At 41.1% G+C, this 18,602-nt stretch overlaps 1 protein-coding gene across 2 annotated transcripts in view; it reads right to left on the bottom strand.

Annotated features, from left to right (window-relative positions):
- Window positions 1–517: 517 nt before the first annotated feature.
- The window catches only part of LOC116328258 (myosin-9-like), a 90,570-nt gene continuing 72,485 nt past the window's right edge, over window positions 518–18,602 (bottom strand). For both annotated transcript variants that reach the window (XM_039617065.1, XM_039617066.1), the window contains exons 21-26: window positions 11,261–11,370; window positions 10,903–10,977; window positions 9,885–9,978; window positions 9,747–9,787; window positions 4,555–4,657; window positions 518–1,726 (exon numbers count right to left, since the gene is read on the bottom strand). In XM_039617065.1, coding sequence (XP_039472999.1) covers window positions 1,343–1,726; window positions 4,555–4,657; window positions 9,747–9,787; window positions 9,885–9,978; window positions 10,903–10,977; window positions 11,261–11,370 — 807 coding nt within the window. In that variant the 3' untranslated portion in view covers window positions 518–1,342. The remainder of the gene's footprint in view (window positions 1,727–4,554; window positions 4,658–9,746; window positions 9,788–9,884; window positions 9,979–10,902; window positions 10,978–11,260; window positions 11,371–18,602) is intronic.

The raw sequence follows: 18,602 nt of genomic DNA, 5'->3' as shown, positions 1-18,602 counted from the left end.
GGAGGGGGGTTTTTGGCTAAGTCCACACACAAATCTTTTTTACACATACAAATCTTTTTTACGCACGCACAAATTCTTTTTACACATACAAATCTTTTTTACGCACACACAAATTCTTTTTACACATACAAATCTTTTTTACGCACGCACAAATTCTTTTTACACATACAAATCTTTTTTACACACGCACAAATTCTTTTTACACATACAAAACTGATTTACAAGTACAAAATATTTATGACCGCATTTTGAGCCCATACGCGTGCCCTATAGATGTACATGTTATCCCAGGTCCCAAACTCATTTTAGATCTTTTAATGGAACGATTTTACTTCCTAGAAAGGTACTTACCCATATCAGCATCGATGCGTGACTCAGCAGTCGTATAAATTTTTTACAAAAGCCTAATTAACGAGTACCACTGCCAGTTATTGTTACAGTACAAGCATCCAACTGGCAGAAATAATATATTTTTGGCACACTGACATGCAAAACAAAAGTGGGGAGGAATATAAAGCCGCGTGCAAATATGTGTTTTTATTTTGCTACCGTCACAATACGGGGCATAGAAAAAAAATCAATAAACAGTTTTGAAAATATAAAACATAATATCAGACAGCTAATACACTCAATCACGCGCTCGCCCACAGTCGCTCAAAGAGAGACAGAAGTACACAGACACATAATGTACTCAAACATAGAGGCGCATGGCCACATTCACCGCAGCAGACGCGGGACACATGGTGCACAGCTGGAGCATAATCAGAGGCTGCGTTACTGCCATTTACATCAACGTCTGAACCACGCCTGTGGATGGATCATGTGCTGTTTCTCATTTATCCAAGCGGGACTCATCTTCAGATCTACTGTTTAACTCTATCTACATTAAATCTCTTGTTTTGATTAGTTCATTTGTGCATTTAAGGTGCAAAAATCTGGTTATAGCTCAAGTGAACTGTTGGGAATTTTCAAATAAGTGCATTTGAAACTTTGTGCTTGCTGCTGCAGTTTTGCTGCAGAATAATATTATTAATTGAAGATGTAATTGCTTGAAGCACTGAAACATTTTTGAGGACACAGTCAGTTATCATAATTTTAAGTCTATCTAAGTAATCTGTCAGTGTGAACGTTTTCTTGGCATAAATCGTTGCATGGAACAGCAGTACCCATATAAATATGGCTGAAGAAATTCCATCATTTTCTGTTTCTGAGCACCCCCTTAGGCACAAAGAACTGTGGGACTTGACTTTGACCTGCAGGACATTAACCTCATCCTGGGTATGCTCCCCAGTGAGAAGCTGAAGGTCAAAAAGCCATGGCAGGTCAAAGTCTTCAGGGGGCTTCATTTTGCCAGATTCCTGCTTGTCCCCTTAGACCCGGCATCTTCCACAGAGGCGGAGAAAGCGCACTTGGAAGACGGCCTAATCAAGGACGCTTTATCCGAAGCCTTGGACTCACCTGGTCTCTCTACTCCGACTGTACTCGGCTTGGTTTGAGTCCCATTAGTGTCCCCTGTCACTGGGACTATGCTCAGAAGACGAGGCAGGCCAAGGGATGAGGGAAGGGAGGCACAGATAGGAGGGCTGACACTGAGAGAGAGTGGGAGGTGGATGGCGGTTGTAGAGGGAGGAGGAAGGGGCCCACTCCTCTCCACTTGTCTATGCATGGACCTCTCTTCTTCCAGCTGCCTACGCAACCGCTTATTCTCCTGACTGAGATTGCCTAACTACAGAGAAAAAAAGAAAGAAACATACACAGAGAAGCACATGTGCAGACAAAGAGATTAATATGTTTGTGTAGCCAAAGGAACAGTGGCAAATTTTTGAGAAGTTTCAAGGAACCCCAAAAAACACGGCTCTCCTTTAGCCGAAGCAGCAGAATCACACAACTCGAATCAAAGTTAGCAATAAATATCAACCATCAAAAGTGAACAGCTATCGTGCTCATCAAGTAACTGACATTCCATTATGTGATTAATTCATCATCTTTCACAGTTGCTTTCATGCCTGTTGAAACAGAAATGCAAATGGAAAATTGCAAGGGGGTGGGGGGTGGGTTCAGGATTGTATTGTGTTCACAGTTTGAAATGGTTGCAAGTGGGAGTCATGCGACAGTGTAAATTTCTACATGAAAACAGCCAATTTGAGCGATCATTAGAGGTCGATTTGACACAAAATCATCCGTGACACAAAACAAATCGCACATCGTCAGGACATGATTGGGCTCCCTGAAACACAATTATAGACTAGCTAAATTGAGGATTTTTTGTTTTATTTTTTTGTGTGTGTGACAAGGACATTTGGGTAAAGGCAGCGTGGAGTGTGAGTTAAAACATGGCTTTTAATACAAAAAATAAAAGCATTTATATTTGTTGTAAAAGCTCGGTAATTATATGCAAAATGTGCCAGTCTAAAAATTGTAATAAGGTAGATAAAAGAGAGTAAAAGATATGAAATAATGTATTTTTAGCTGTGAGTACGAGTAAAATAAGAAATTAAAGGATGTAAAGACAAAAAAGACTCATCGGGTAATGACAGTTGCACTCATCCACATCTGTTTTTAAGTGTGTGTGTGTGTGCGTGTAAAAGCTGCGGTTAAAGAATGATGTCACATTGACATGTCTGGCCATGTGTGAGTCTGCGTGTGTGTGTGTGCGTGAAGGAGAGAGAAAAACACAAACGGAGATGAGACAGACACATTTCCGGATGGTTCTGCTAATATTACCCGTCCAGACATCGTACGCATGCACACAGACACAGAGAGACACACACATGCTCAATAAACTCTGAGCGCGGGTCTTAGGCTTAACCCTCGAAGAACCAATGGCATGTCGACGTGTCAAACTATCATAAGATGCTTAAAAGGTATTTACTTTCCTCAACAGGCAAGCATCCTGCAACACGTCCATTTTCAGTCATGCCAAAAGCAATAACAATTCTAGATGAAAAACACAGAGTCTGACATTTATAATTAACTGCACGGGACCGGTTTAATTTTTCTCATCTTTTGTGGCTCTGGATGCTTTTCTAAATTTTTAGGGGGGGGGGGGGGTGAATTAAAAATCACAGCTTGTCTCCTCAACCTTAACTTTCCGTGGGTGAATTGGTGTCCATATACGTGGATGAAAAGGACACAAGGAAGTGTATACGTAGGGGTGAAGGGAGTTAAGCCTGTGTGCGTGTGTATTTTTCCACAGTTTGTATAGTTTTAATGCAAATTATGGCAATTACAGAACTATAAAAGAGTTGCATAAAAACTGTTCAGCAGCCTAATGCCTGTTTTAATTGTCGCGTGTAGCCACGAGACAACCTGGATATCAGCAGAAGAACAATACCCTACTGCTGATCGAGTCCCGAAAAGAATCTCGATTTTTAGTCTTCATCTCTGTTAATTTTCTGTGACGTTTCAAAAGTTTGGATGAAATTGGCTTGACAGTCGGATGGAAATCATGCATATGTGCTCCGTATAATGCCTTTCGGCGAGTGAGAAAGCGACGGCGTCCAACCAGTTTGTTACTATGAGTAAATACGACTGATTCAAGGAGACACAGACCTGATTTGTAACCCAACGCCTTTCATAATCTGAGTCATTCCATTCAACTTCTTTACTGATAGCTCTGTGTGTGCGCGCAAGTGTGTTCACTGGAGAGTGAGGTGTTTACATCCTCTCCTTTCCTGACTGCCTGCGTGTATGTGTGTGTGTATACTGTCCACGTTGGATCGATGTGTGTAATGATTCACACTAGAGATTAAGAGGTGCTATTACACACCTGACCTGTTAAACAACACCTCTCTCTTTCTCTCTTGTCTGAGTTCTCCTCAGCGTTTCTCCACGTTCCTCTATCCTAAACCCACAGCTAATGTCATTTGCTCTTCACTGAAACAACACTGCATTAAAACTTCAACAAGTACCAGCTTTTGTCATACCCCGTCAATCAGCAGGCCACTTCACAAACTAACAAAAGTCGGGTGAGCCGCTCCCTAGGCCCTGGAGTTTTGGAGAACTGAGGGGGCTGAGGAGTACTTTTGATTTGTCTCTTCTTTGGTGATTTGTTGACTCTTGTGAAGCTCAACACAGTAAAAAATGTCAGCATTTCCCAAGAATATTCCTCTGTGTTTTTTCCCCCACATTGTTTTATCACAGCGGGCCATTTCCCTATGCTGTCATGGAGAGATCAGCACGGCTGTATTGATATACATCTCTCTCTCAGTTTCATGAAAGGGAAATCATTTACCAGTGGAAAGGAACGTCACTGCCTTTTCCCGATACGATTTGTCCCCCCCCCCACACACAACCCACTTCCCCACACCACGTACACCCCCCTACACCCCGCACCCGATTTTTCACTTTTATCGTAGGAAGAGGAAATGGATGTCTGCGTGCGCCTCTGTGTAAGTGCGCTTGTGTGTTTGAAGTTGGACGCATGAAAGCTTCCTCTTCTGTGTGAGCTCAACAGCAGGTGGGCCGGTGTGTGGGTGTGTGTTTGTATCTGTCGGGTAAAAGGACTGTCAGGACCCGGTGTGTACGTGTGTGTGCGTGTGGACGAGCGCTTACTTGTTGATTTAGCATTCCGATGGCCTCCAGGTTGCTTTGCAGTCTGGTCTGCATGTCCTCGATTTTGCTGAGGTTTAGAGCAACGCACCCCTTCTTTTCCATGCTGCAAGACAAGTGTATGCACACAGGCAAACAAACATACATGAAAAATAAACTCTTTAAAACAGTACAGGGAGTTTAGCGGTCTGAGAGAAAAAACAGAATAATAAAACTCTTTCCTTCTTGCAGCTCCTTTAACTGCCTTGTCTGTAGTTTAGCTTAAAAAGCACATTAAGTTTACACTTGCTTCTACCTATTCTTGCACAATGACATGCATTTGCCTGACTGAACAGTTTCAGTCAAATGTCCTCGGAAATCTGGAGCATAAAGAAGTTGGCATGCATCATCTTCATTATAACTATCTTCATTATAACTTATTACTAAACTCAAAGATGGGTGAGCAAATGGGTTCCAGAAATCATTAAATTATATAAGAAAGTGCATATAAAGCTGGGAAAAAAAAAACAAAGCAGCAAAAAACAAAAACAAAACAAACGCAAGCGCAGCCAGGGAACATTAAGAGTACAAGAAGCCATTTAAGATTTTAACTGTTTATTAAAACCGTTTTGGGAAATGACAAACAAATGTTAGGGTCTCCTATCTTCAGACCGAGGGCTGTCTAAGGAATGTCTATTAAATTAACGACGGTGGATAATGGTGCTCTGTACGGGCTGAAGAGCTTGCTGCCCCCGCTTTACGCTCTTTCTTTCATGCCCCAGTGAACCTGTCCAGTTAGCATTTGGAAAAAAAAACCTTCTAAATACTTTTTTGAAGAGTTCTTAGCCCATTAAAGTACCACTGTACCTCCCCAATGTTAATTTTCTTGTAAAAGAGCAAGCTGGGATTTTCTATCAGAGCAGCGGATGGGAAGACGGTCCCATTTTGCCTCAGCTGAGAAGATGCGCGCACTCATTGAAACGCTAATAAATAGCCTCATTGTTCCTGTAGATGCGTGCGCACGCTCACACGCACGCAGTCATAAACTTTTGCCCTTATTAGCCGCAACTGAAACCATTTAAGATGTGGAAGACACTTGAGGAAGACACAAATATTTGAATTGACATTGTTTTTGGCTCCCGTGCATTTGCAGCTATCTGCAGTAATCCTCAACCAAAGGCAACAACAAAAACAGTAGATAGTAATAACGCTGCTTAAAAACGGTATCCAGCAGTCTCTTGACTATTTCCTCCTCTGATTTTTGAATCATTTATATGGATGTAATATTATTTTGTATTTCTCTGGATCATCATACAACTCTAAGTTATAGCATGTAGCTTAGAGACTGAACAAAAGAAATGGTTGCTCCAAAAAAACAATGCAATTTTTTAATTTTTTAACAGACTACAATTACAAATAAATCTAGATAACATGAATAAGTTCCCCCAAATATGTGCAAGAGAAATACATATAAAAAAAACAAATCCATACATTCCCCAGCTGACAAAATATAATCTGAGTCCCTGCATATTAGCCAACTAACTAATTTAGCTTGGCCAATATAAGTAAGAAAACCTAATTTCCTGAAAATGACATTTATAAACTGAACATAATTGCCACTGACCCTTGCAGATCTTTTAATTTCACACCCTAATGATGATACAAAGAACATTAATAAGAGAAATGCAGAAATTTCCTTTGATCTTTCCAATTGCGAATGCCGCTTGAAAGACGAGTTCCATGAGTTTCCACTGCTACAGCGAAGGGGGAGAAAAAAAAAAATAACAGAAGACACAAACTTTAACCACAAGCCAATTCCATAAAATCCAAAGCGCCACATCTACACATTTTCCTCAAATGATTTAAACGCTTTCCTACACGGTAATGTGGTCTTCAGCAGATCATGAATCATCTCCGCTGCTGAGACAACTGTGTGAGATTTATGCAGTCGATGTGAGAAACCGGCGAAGTGCCGAGCGCTTGGCTTGACGCCCGTGTAAACATGTGTTCCTGTGTTTACACGCAAACACAGATGTGTGTAATTAGCAGCCTAATCCAATCAGTGTGTGTGTATAATTACAGTCATTAGTGTCAAAGCCAAGCGGCCATGCTCTCTAAACCAGGCAATAAACTACGTGGTTCCTCTCCTGCTCCAATCTCACTCATCTTTCTTATTTACTGCTCTCATTTTTGCTGTAAATTTTATGCAAGGCTCGGCTCTCTTTTCACACAGCCTCCCTCTCATCGCCGCTTTCTGCTTCTCTGTCACTTTGGTTCTCCGTGTTTGTACAAATCCTCTGCTGTGATCACTGGGTGCTCTTAATTGGAAGCACATCGTTAGCGGTGCAACTGATGAAGCCTGATGCTTTATGAGCGCTTCCCCCACATGGGTTGTGTCAGGCAGCCACTGAGTCAGTGCTGCCAGAGGCAAACAGCATCAATCTCTGCTTCCGCCACTCACTGCATATCAATGTGTACTGGTATCATATTTTCAGATATTAGCAGAAATCATTTTTGGGTTTGTAATGTCTGTTGTCAGAGTTTATCCTTCTTCTTTTTCTTCTTAATAAGCATTTCTGCAGGAGAGGTGGGAAGGGAAAGGAGGGGCAAGTAGCATGGAAACCCATCAGGCCACACGCAGCACTTTAGAGGGAGGTACAAGACACTTTGGACAAAGTGATTATCATGAGGGGTTTTAATGAGATTGTTAATTGACACTATGATGTTACTGCGCAACAAGAGTGTAACAAAATGTTTTAGTATCACCGATCCAGGGCATTAATTGTGCACTTAACAACTCCTATCATTGGTTTTTAGTTTGAGCAATACCCCTTTTACCCATAATGCCAAAATAGCCTTATACTTTGCCACTCGGCTACTTATTTACACAGTGGAAACGAGAGGCAAGGTGTTAGTTTGATAAGAGAAGCAATTTGATCTCCGTGGTCAAAAACCTTTGACATATGGACTGTAGATTGTACATTGTTTAGGATCAAACAATCAACTCTACAATCTGTTCTATTTCCTGAGCCACACCCCTGCATTGATATTATTGTCCTCATAACAAGGTTTCTAAGGTAACCAGATAAAGTTTTGCCTAGTTTTTAACTCTTTCCCCCAGAAAAATGGGACCTTCCCTGTACCCACCAGGACGACTTTTGACACCTCAGATGAATAATTTGACGACCATTAGAATAGTTTCCGAGTTTTTGCAAGAGCAGCTGCATAGGCAGAGACCACCCTCACTAACTTTCAATGCACACCCAGTCATTTTGTCCTATGGGGAGGCCTGAAATACAACAGAAACAGCTCGGTTCAGAAGCGTTACTCCTAGTAGGCTTTTAAGGGATTACAGTGCTGAAGAAAAATATATATTTGAACATCTACAATTCTACAACATCTGGAAAACAGCTGCTGACGAGGATTACCGAAACGGCTACTAAATGGATTTGGATAGACACGATGTAGTGTAAACACCGTTACAAAAATGTCTGCTCATACAGACATGCTTTTTGTCAAAACATCACCTTATTAACAAGCGCTTACTAGATCTGTGTGTCTAAATCTAAGTTTTCCCGTCTGTTATGGCAGCAAATTGAGCTATGAGTTGGCTGATGCTTGGAGATTTCCTTATCCTTCATCCACTAGGTGGATTTTGAGCAGAAATTGCAAATAAATATGCCAATACCATTTTTGACTCTTAAGATTGATATTTGCATGGAAAAAAGCTTCAGTTTTGCGTAATTTGTTGAGTTTTGCGTAATTTGTTGAGGTTGAGAAATGCAGAAAATTTCGTTTCGTTTCGCTAACGCAATTTCTGTCCCCTCCATTAGGCCTCTCCGCGCCTCCCTGTGGGCTTTACTTTTTCACAAAATAACAAATGCAATGAAAGGCCTTCTCATTCAAGCAGCTTTATAACAGTAGGTCAGGTAATCATAATAAATTTCTTTAATAAAGGCATATCTAATGACAAAACCTTCACCCCGTGTTGACTGCTGTCAGTGATAGTGACAGCAGACAGACATTGTTAAGATACCCCCTGTCCCACCAGTAATGAAATTTACACTCTGAATGTATACGGCTGCCTTGCAATCATGACATTATCTATCGCTTTATAGAAGTGCAATTTTAACACATATGGCATTTTTGGTAGGTGCGAGTGTGGGGGAAGGTGTGGGCATGCTAATGAAATAAAATAAATTAGGAATCAACATAATGAAGGAATGGAATAAAAAAGGGGGGAAAAGGAGGAAGAGGGGCAGGATGGGGGTGACACCATGGAAGAGGCTTTCATTCACTGTTTTTATCTCGTTCCGTGTTATTATATTCGCTCAATCAAAACCCTCTCTTATGCATACATCTATATGAACTGCCTCTCTCACTCTGTCCCTCTCACTTGCTCATTCGCAATTATGAGGGAAAGACAAAGAAAAGCGATTCATCTTTCTGTCGCGGCCCCTTAATGATATCATTAAAATGACTGACAGCTTTGAATAGCACTGGAAACCTACCCCAGTCAAAACAAATCTGATCCGTTTTGGAAACAGAGTCTGGTGGTTTGTTAGGGGAGGGGTGCAACATGAGCACATGTAAAAAAAACGGGGTGAGGTTAGCATGGGGGGTGGGCGGGGGAGCTGTTAATGAGGGGTACCTTAGGGGGGCTCACACTTGGGGTATGGGGAGTACCGCTGCAGGCAGGTGCCCCCACAAACACCCCCTCTCCCGTACGCGCGCACCCTCTTTTCTCACTTCCATCCTACACCCAATCCCATCTGTGCCACATTCATTTTCATTGGCTTAATGAACATAATAAATATATCTCCTCTCTATTGATGAATGCTATTTGGCAGCCACGGGGGTGGCAAGCAGGAGAGGATGGGCACTTGATTGAAGTGTAATCATTGTTAAAGGCCCAGCATGAATAACATATTCAGATTGAAGAAGAAGAAATAACACAGCAGCACGTGCGCACACACACGGGCACTGCTACGCACAGGTGGCCGGGCCCGCGGGGCGTTTCATTCGCAACTTGGCACTCCTGCTGTTACTATCATCATCAGCTTTGTTCCGACCAGATTGTGTGCGAAAGAGCCAAACGTGGTGGCTTTTGTTACATGCTAAACTTTGATCAGCTGCTGAATGCAAACAAACGTATGCCTTTAAATGTGTGGTCACACACACACATACACGTGCCCACATATATGTAGATGACTCACGTTTTCCTGTCTTGCTGTACTCCCCAGTCCCGGAGACGGGCCTGCAAACAATTATAAAAAACAAACCTGTTTATGATTGACTCTCTCTTGTATCTCCTTATTTGTAGTTCATTGCTTTTCCACTCTGCCCCTGTTCACCTTGAAGAGTTCCATGTCTTTCTCCTTCTCATCCACCGCTTCTTTCAGTCTCTTTACCTCCGCCTTCAGTGTGTCATTATCCTCCTGAAGACATCTGACAAAAGCAGGGAGACGCTGAGACGCGTTAAACAGAGAAATATACATAGAGAGGAAGAATAGCAGACACCTATTATCATCAAGAGACTCTTGTTAACATTGCTGACAAAATAGTCTTTCAAGCAACACCAACGATGCCCGTGTTTCTCTCTTTTCCAGAGCAGCCTTTAACTAGCAGTTCAGACATCATCGCATACACGCATATATTGTAGTCCATTATAACAAAATTCTTTTTGCACAGCATTTATCACTTATCCTAGTGACTATCTATTTCAGTATCTTGCTGTGCCCACCAATTTCAGACCTATTAAGAATTCTGAAATTGTTTTATTTGCAGGGGGGGTGGGAAGGAGATATTTTCCGGTTAGGGAATATTGAAGGACTGTGTTCATTATGAAGAGGAACCATTGAGGGAGATGTGATTTCGACTAAGGTGTATGGAGTCTGCTATGCACAAGAGCCACATGGTAACATGACAAAACATAAAGCAAAGCACACACGAGCACACACGAATGAGGACACGGTGTGAGTGGAGACAGAGGAGAACATGGACTACGGTGCTGCTGGGTGGGGATTATAAACGTATGGCACTATAGCTAGACAGCTTTCTCTGGCATGAAGAATACATCACGCCCATGTTTGTGTGTATTCGCATATGTGTGTATTTATGAGACATGACTAAACAGAAACACTGTCAGGTGTGAGTATGTCAGGGAGTCTACCTGAATCACCTCAGTATATGCACACACACACACTGACACACTTCATGCTGCCTCACTTCCAAACCACCGCCGACCATCTTTAGTCATATTCCCTAAATAAAGCAATGTACAGGGTTGAAACACATTCATTCGGACATACTTGTCTACAAACGCAAACAAATCTAGCTACTGAAAAATATCGCTGTGCCAAATATACTTACTCTTTCTCTTTAGTGATGATGAGCAGAGCTTTGTTTTGGGCTTTAATCTGGGCAATAACGCTCTCACTGGAAGCCCTTAGTAAGGAAGACACATTTTGTTAATGTCCTTTAGTTGTTTGAATATAAACAAACAGATCAAAATGCACCATTAAACAGGTTTAAATATATAAAATCAATATTTTATAAGTATTTTGTAGATTGACCTTGAACTGTAGCTACACATAACAGCACAATATGATACACACATATTTTATAGTATCCGCCAACTAAGAAAACATTACTAACTTCCCTTTATTCCTTAAATCCTCTGTTTTTATATTTTTAATTCACAAAAAACATGTTGGGAACGTGTCCATACTTTTGCTCAGTGATCCAAAGGTTGACATTAGTCATGACCAGCTGGCTCTCGTGCAGAAGCTTTGCATTGTCGGACCGCGTCCCCTCCAGCTCTGACCGGAGCGTGATCACCTACAGTCGATACAGTAGCCAAGAATTATCCATCACAACTTAAGCTGTTGCAATCTTTTCAGCATTTCCTTATTGCAAATATACCGCCCCTTTTCTACACTTTACCCAGCGGATTAGTGACGTACACACCAATATTCACTCTAACCATATCCCAAGTAATTTAAACAGGTTAGCAGCTTAAAGTATTTTTAAAAAATATTAACATCCTGCAGCTTCACACATTTATGGACTGCATGTCTCTGTCTTGTAAACAGACACGCCTGTGCACACGCTCAGATGCAAACATCATATTAAATATAAATGTGGGGTGGAGGGGAGCAAAGGTGTGATTAAAGAAAAGCTAAAAAGCGGGGTAAGTAATGCTTTAAATAGAGGGGGTGCAAAAAGGGGTGAGACTAAATGTCAAAAATAGAGCATAATGACAACACAAGAGAAAAATTAGGTAAATGGAGAATAATGGAGGATGAAAGAGATGGCATTTGCAGACACAGGTATAAATAGCAAGGTGAGGTATTAAGCAGGCGGGAGGGGAGATGGAGGATTTGGTGGGTGGGTGGAGGGGCAGAAGCAGACTGGAGGCGAGATTGGAGAAAGGGAAAAGATGGGTGTGGGTTGAACAGGGACTGGATGGCACTGGCCAAACTGCTGACTTTTTCATTCTGCTTATCAGTCAGGACCTTTCCAGGCCTAAACTCTGGGGACCCTGACATATTACCCTTATCGCCATAGAAACACCTTGATATGCCATACCATCTTCCCACAAAGACTTGAGCAAACACAGAAAAAGTTTCCAATATGTGGGCCGTGATTTAAGTTTATAAAAATGTCAAATGATTAACCCGAAATGTCAAAATATCAACTGCAGGTATGAGATGAATCAAGCACGGTGTGCATCCGTGTGCATGTCTGCATGTGTATTTTGAATCTCACACGTGCACAAAATATATATTTTATTATTTTATATTGCCAACGTGTTTCCAGAAAGTTAAAGAAGAGTTAAATTTAACACAAAGATAAGACTGATTCTGTTGCTGCGAAAGAAATTGTATTCCTGAGCAATCAAACACAGAAAAGTGATTAAGAATCATTAGAATTCGTTTTATCATCCAGTGACTTCAAGTGAGCATAACAGGACAAATAATGGTAGTGAAAAGTGAAGGAGGCAATGATTAGCCTTTAAAACACTATCAGCATTAAAAATAAAAGAGATTATTGTCTGTAGCGTCCAAAAACTTTCATAACTCGGCATCTGTTTCCTGATGACTGAGCATCCATCAAATATGTTTTGCCCATATCCAGATGGGCTGCAGGAAAACAGAAAAAAACCACACTTTTAGTTGCCTGAGGTCAAGGTTTTTAAATTATTAACGACTTTATCTGACAGAAGTCAGTCGGCCCAGGGCTACAAACAGAGGCACCAGTTCAAAAGTTTACAACTTCTAAAGCTGATGAATTTTTCACCTGCGCAAGAATATACGAAGCAGCAGACAACGCATCGGGTTTTGTTTTTGTTCCACTGTAATCCAAAATTCAAATCTGTTGCAACACAAGGAAATCCATGAGACACTCGTTTGTTTAATACCTTATGCATCCACTGAAAAAAACAGAACTGACATGCATAAGAGTAAGCAATGAGGCCGTGAAGACGCCGGTGACACATAATTAATAATTCAGTTTGCGCAACATGATGAAAAATTGCGCTTTTAATTAGGATTGGATTAAGGAAGGGTTGCATTTCAGCAAATAAGCACCGAAGAGAAACCGTGGGATCAGTGAAATTACATCAAGCAAATCATTCAATTTTGAAGAATAAACTGAGTCAGGGTATCGATTGTAATTACATTAACAGTGGAGTAAATATTGTCAATCCCCTGCTGTTTGTGACTTCATTTTGTGTTTTGTCTCGTGCTCTGACGCATATTCACGTGAAAAAAGTTCTGTTTAAGCCTTCATGGCAAAACCCCCGGATATTAACACACCCATATTAATTATAAGCGCAAATATATCAAGCTATACCATTCAAAAGATCAAATAACACCCACCCACGCAACACATGCGCGCGCGTACACTGGCAGGAGCTGCGGCATGCTGTAATGACAGTAATTACCTGCGGTCTCACATTAACATCTCCCTCCTGACTGTCTGACTGGCTCAGCTAGTGGAGGGATGTAAATCGCAGCACAAGCCTGATGTTGCGATTAGGTCTAAATTACACATCATCACTCTGTTTCCACCAGTGTCAAGGGAGGCAGAGAGAAGGGTTTGTGAGAAAGAGGGAGGGACATTTGTAGAAAACGGATGGAGGGGGGGGGCAAGGAGGTGCCACTGCAACAGTGGGGAGGAGTAAGTCAGCACACCTGCTTAACATTTAGATTGGTTTTGTTGCACAAATATTTTAGCAGATGATGGGGGCTAAAAGGGGCAACAAAATGCATTTATAACCAAGTTTGGTGATACCTCTTGTCCTTTCAGCTTTATGCTCCAGAATATGAGTTGACTACTCCTGCGCTGGTGAAAGATTTTGAATCTTTACAGCTGCTGCACCGTTCCTTTTTTAATAAATTATTTTTTTTATTTATTCTACCAAAAAGGAAAAAAAAAGAAGAAGAAGAAAAAAGCCCGAGTCGTTCCAGCCTACGCTTTTCAATAGATGCAAGCTAGACTTTGCTGGACTCAAACATTTTTTTCTGAACTTATACATCTGAATGAACTTTCATGACAAACCTGAAAGCATACCTGCAGATGGAAAATATAAAAGGAAGAAAGAAAAGAAAGAGAGCAAATGATTGTAGAGACTTTAGAAGTTAATAGATTTTCCATCTTTTCTATTCTCCGTGGAGCTGTGGACCGGTATCACATTGCGCATTGGACAAAAGTGTATTTTCACTAAAAGCCACCAAACCGTCCAAGGTCAGGGGATAAACATGCGTCAAAGCAGACTTTTCTTGGTAATGAGAGGAACATAAAAATGAGTATAAAATCAGAAACAGATAGCCTAGTTGTTGCTTCTACAACCATCAAACCGCTAGAGCCGAATATGAGCCATTACTCTGTTCCACTCAGCTCATCAGAGCACATCCTCTCATCAAATTAATGAACACATTTATTGTTAAACACGTTTTTATAAAACATTCATTCATTCTGTCTAATTAAAAGACCCAACAGGCCTGACATCACTTAAATATGCATACTTATCACTCACATGGTCTGAATTAAAGATCCACAAGTGCGTGTGGGGCTCTGTGTGTGCACTGTATGCGTGCATGTATGATGGTAAAAGAGAATGAGGCTTCCTAAGCAGGCCTTCTCACTCTAGGCTTAATGGTGGTAATCGTGGCGTGACCCAACATTAAGACAGTGTGTGCGTGTGTTTATGTGTGTCCCACTCTCCCTAATGGTGACGATGATGACATGTTCTCCATTAGACTAGTCAGTGGGCCACAGCAGATCTAGCATATTAATGATGCTGATGATGGCTTCTTTAATTACCTTCGTCTGCTGCTGCGTGGCCTGACTCCTTTTCCCCGATTCCTTTCATCACACACTCTCCTACGCATGCTGCTGGGTTGTTTATCAGTGGTTGCCATTACTGAAATCCTCTGTCTTGCATCTAGCCTGTGCAGGCACAGCTACATAACCAGCCTTGGCGGAAGTTTCACAAGCCCCTTCAGAATCAGTAGAAAATAAGTTTAAACTTGTAAGGCATACAATGGAAATATTTTACCAAGTTCAGTCAATATGCCAGCACTAATATAATATCAAACAACATCCAACCTTAGAAATAATTCAATTTTGCACTTTTATTCCACAGATCCTTTATAAAGGAGGGTAAGCTAGTCCTTGAGGCGTAACAGGATTACTGACAAAAAAAAGAAAAAGAAATGTGCAAATATTGTCGTGCAGCGTCTAAAAAAGAAAAAAAAAAGTCTACGTTTGATGAAAAACTCAAACAACAGAAAACTTTAAATGCATTATGGATTGAAGGGATTCGCAATAGCACAATGAGTGATGTTTAGCTGTCCGGCTGACCGGGTCGCACAAGTGCTTAAATAACAGCAGCAAAACAAAAGAGCAATTTTAGGGTCTGAAGTGCATCCGTGCTGTTTTGTTTCAGTGATGAGTTTGGCAAAGCACAGAGTTACGGGGAGGAGGCGCTGCCCCAAAGCATCTTGGGGGAGAGGGGAGCGGGAGATTGACAGACAGATTGGTGTGAAGTCTGCAGTGATGCGGATGCTGTAGCGGTCCATTGTGGCGAAGAGAGAGCTGAGCAAAAAAGCGAAGCTGTTGATTTACCACTCGATCTACATTTCTACCCACACCTACGCACATGAGCTCTAGGTAGTGACCGAAAGAATGAGATCACCGTGGTAATAAGCTTCCTCCAAAGGGTGGTTGGGCTCTTCCTTAAAAATATGCTAAGAACCTCAGCATAACTCGTTCACATCGAAAGGAAACTGTTAAGGTGGTCCGGTCAACAGGCTAGGATGCTTCCTGAACGCCTCCTAGGTGACTGCTTGGAAGCCGCGGGGAAGACCCAGGCCATGCTGGAGAGATTACATCTCACAGCTGGTTTGGGAACTAAAAGAGCTGGAACATGCGGCCAAAGGTGTGTGTCTCTGCTTAGGCCGCTGCCACCATGACCTGCACCCAGATAATCGGCATAAAATGGATGGATGGATAAATATAGCATACATTGCAGTACGTGGTTTGCTTTCTAACTGCAAGGCATTTATACATAATTCATTATGTTCTCCTGCACACACAAACACACACACAGATCCAGACACGACGACTAATAAATAAAAATAAAATAAATAAATAAAACTGTGCCAAGGTCAATCTCCTCGTGGATGCTCTTAGTTCAGTGCGGTAGCTGAAAACTCAGCGACGTGGGGCTATCACACAACACAGCTTGTAATAGAGTGACACAACACAACTCTTGGAATCTGTGAGGGCGAATTTAGCAGAGCTAAACCTTGTTGCCAAGGTGAAATAATTAGATGTTAACCTTGAATAATTACAGTATTAGTATTTTCCCTTACTTTTATGTGATTAATTAAACACTCTCATGTTTGATTTATTAAAAAAAAGAACTAATTTCCACTCTTTTTAAAAGTGTTGTAAATCTTGACCAAGGTGACAAACTGTTTATAAAGTAAAAAATGAAATAAAATAAAATAAAAGCGCTATGACTGATGTGAGTCTGCCTTGGAGAAACTAACAAGGCAAATACCTATTTTGTGCTTGAACAAAAAGCTTAAGAAATCCAACACATTATCAATAAAACAAAAACCAAAGGTGACAGGAAAGAGGAGAAAAAAAACCCTTTCAATACACCTTTTTCTTATCGCCTCTTCCTTCCAGTCTGAGACTAAATTCTTCCTGCCATATGTCACCTCTATGAACCCGTCTGTACAGGAACTTTTCATGGTTTTGTACCGAGTTCCTGCATTTGTTTCACTAGACAGAAACACAAACGTACAGCCTTCTTTGGTAAAGAAGGATATTGTGTGACAGCTAAGAAGGACGTGAAAAGTTATAGAAACAACATGCGAGGGGGAAAAAAACGTGGTTAGTTTTCCTGCTCGACTGTCCTTTCCATCTCTCAAATGAATTACAGCAGTGTAGCTTAATGAGCTGTGTGGGATGGTGATGGGACACACATGCACACACACTGTGCAAATACAAAGTCCATCCCATGGTTTAACAGTCAGACAATTGGGCAACTTCTCTTTATTCATCAACTAAACAAATGAGCTTCATTTGTCTGTCCTCATTTCGCCATGTGTGTTGGTGTGTATGTTTGTGTGTGAAAATGGTGATCTAGCGCAGGTCGTTCTGAGCTAATTAGTCCAGGCTTGGGGGCTTCTATCAGGTATAATGAGTGAGATCAGTGAACAGCTACAACCGTTACGGCGAACCGACATCTCAAGTGTCTCTAAAATTTAAAATACAGCACATGCTTGTTTTGCAACGTGCATCCAGTTAGCCAGATTGCAAGCAAAAACCAAAACAATATTTATAGGCTTGCACATACAACATGCTGTTCCATTTTTTTTTCTGCAAAAATCTGCCAAAAAAAGTTTGGGTGATCCTATTGTGACTTTCTCTGGCTCAAATAAGAAAATCTTTCCATATTGCTTTAAAAAAAATAGTTCTTCTTATTTCCAAAATATCATATATGGTTGTCTTGTCAAACCATGAATCTAAACGACCAGTCTTTGGTGCCTAAACCTTCAAATGTGGACTTTTTAAAAGAAAAACGTTACTTCTCGACATCCAGTATTGCTATGGCTGACGTGTCAAGGTACTAATGCCAAAGACACCTGTGCGCATATCTGTGACGCCAGCAACAGAACAGCAGTATTTGTTGCCCTTGGGTGAGAAGGCACGAGTACTGGATGACATGATTTGATCGAAAATTTTTACTATGCAGTTAGGCCCACAAATAAAAAAAAAATATAGGCAAAACAAATGAATAAGGCCCTAATTCTAGCAGTCGAGTCCCAGACAGTTGATTCTGGTCATCTGGACGTGCGTTTTCAGTGGGAGAAACGTTTCATCACTCATCCAAGTGACTTCTTCAGTCTCAGCTGACTGCAGGTTTCCCCAACCTTATAAACAGTACATTTGCATAAAGCTCTTCTGTGTTGATCCAGGGGTTGTTTGTTCTCACTGATGTATAAATCACATATAAATCAACCAAAACCATATATTAATAAATAAAACCCTTAATTTAAATATGTTTTAAAATATTATATTGCAGACAATGACGGCCGGATTGACATAAAAAGACAAAAATGGCTTTTGGGGGGAAAAATTCCCAGATCTTCAGTACAGTTATCCTATAAAATGTAGTTCAACTGGATTTAGATCACATGACTGACTCTGCTAATGCAGATTATTCCAGTTCTTTACCTTTAAAAACTCCCGGGTTGCTTTTAGATTGTGTTTTGGGCCACTGTCCATCTCTCCTTTGAAATGCCATCTAGTCAACTTCGCTCCAGTACAGCTGAAACCAAGCAGATAGTGTATCCCTATACAGTTCCGTCTTCTGTCACATCATCAATAAACAGCAGTGATCCAGTGCTGCTGGAAGATATGTATGTCAGTGTGTCACACTGCTTCCACCACGCTTTACAGATGAAGTTGTATGCTTCCAAGCCTTCTTCATACTCATTTTCCTGCCATTTCCATATAACTTCATCTCCAAATAATGCTGTTGCCGAGCT

The sequence above is a fragment of the Oreochromis aureus genome, linkage group 9, assembly GCF_013358895.1.
Source record: "Oreochromis aureus strain Israel breed Guangdong linkage group 9, ZZ_aureus, whole genome shotgun sequence".
NCBI classification, from domain to species: domain Eukaryota; kingdom Metazoa; phylum Chordata; class Actinopteri; order Cichliformes; family Cichlidae; genus Oreochromis; species Oreochromis aureus.
This window is presented reverse-complemented; position numbering and strand designations above follow the sequence as displayed.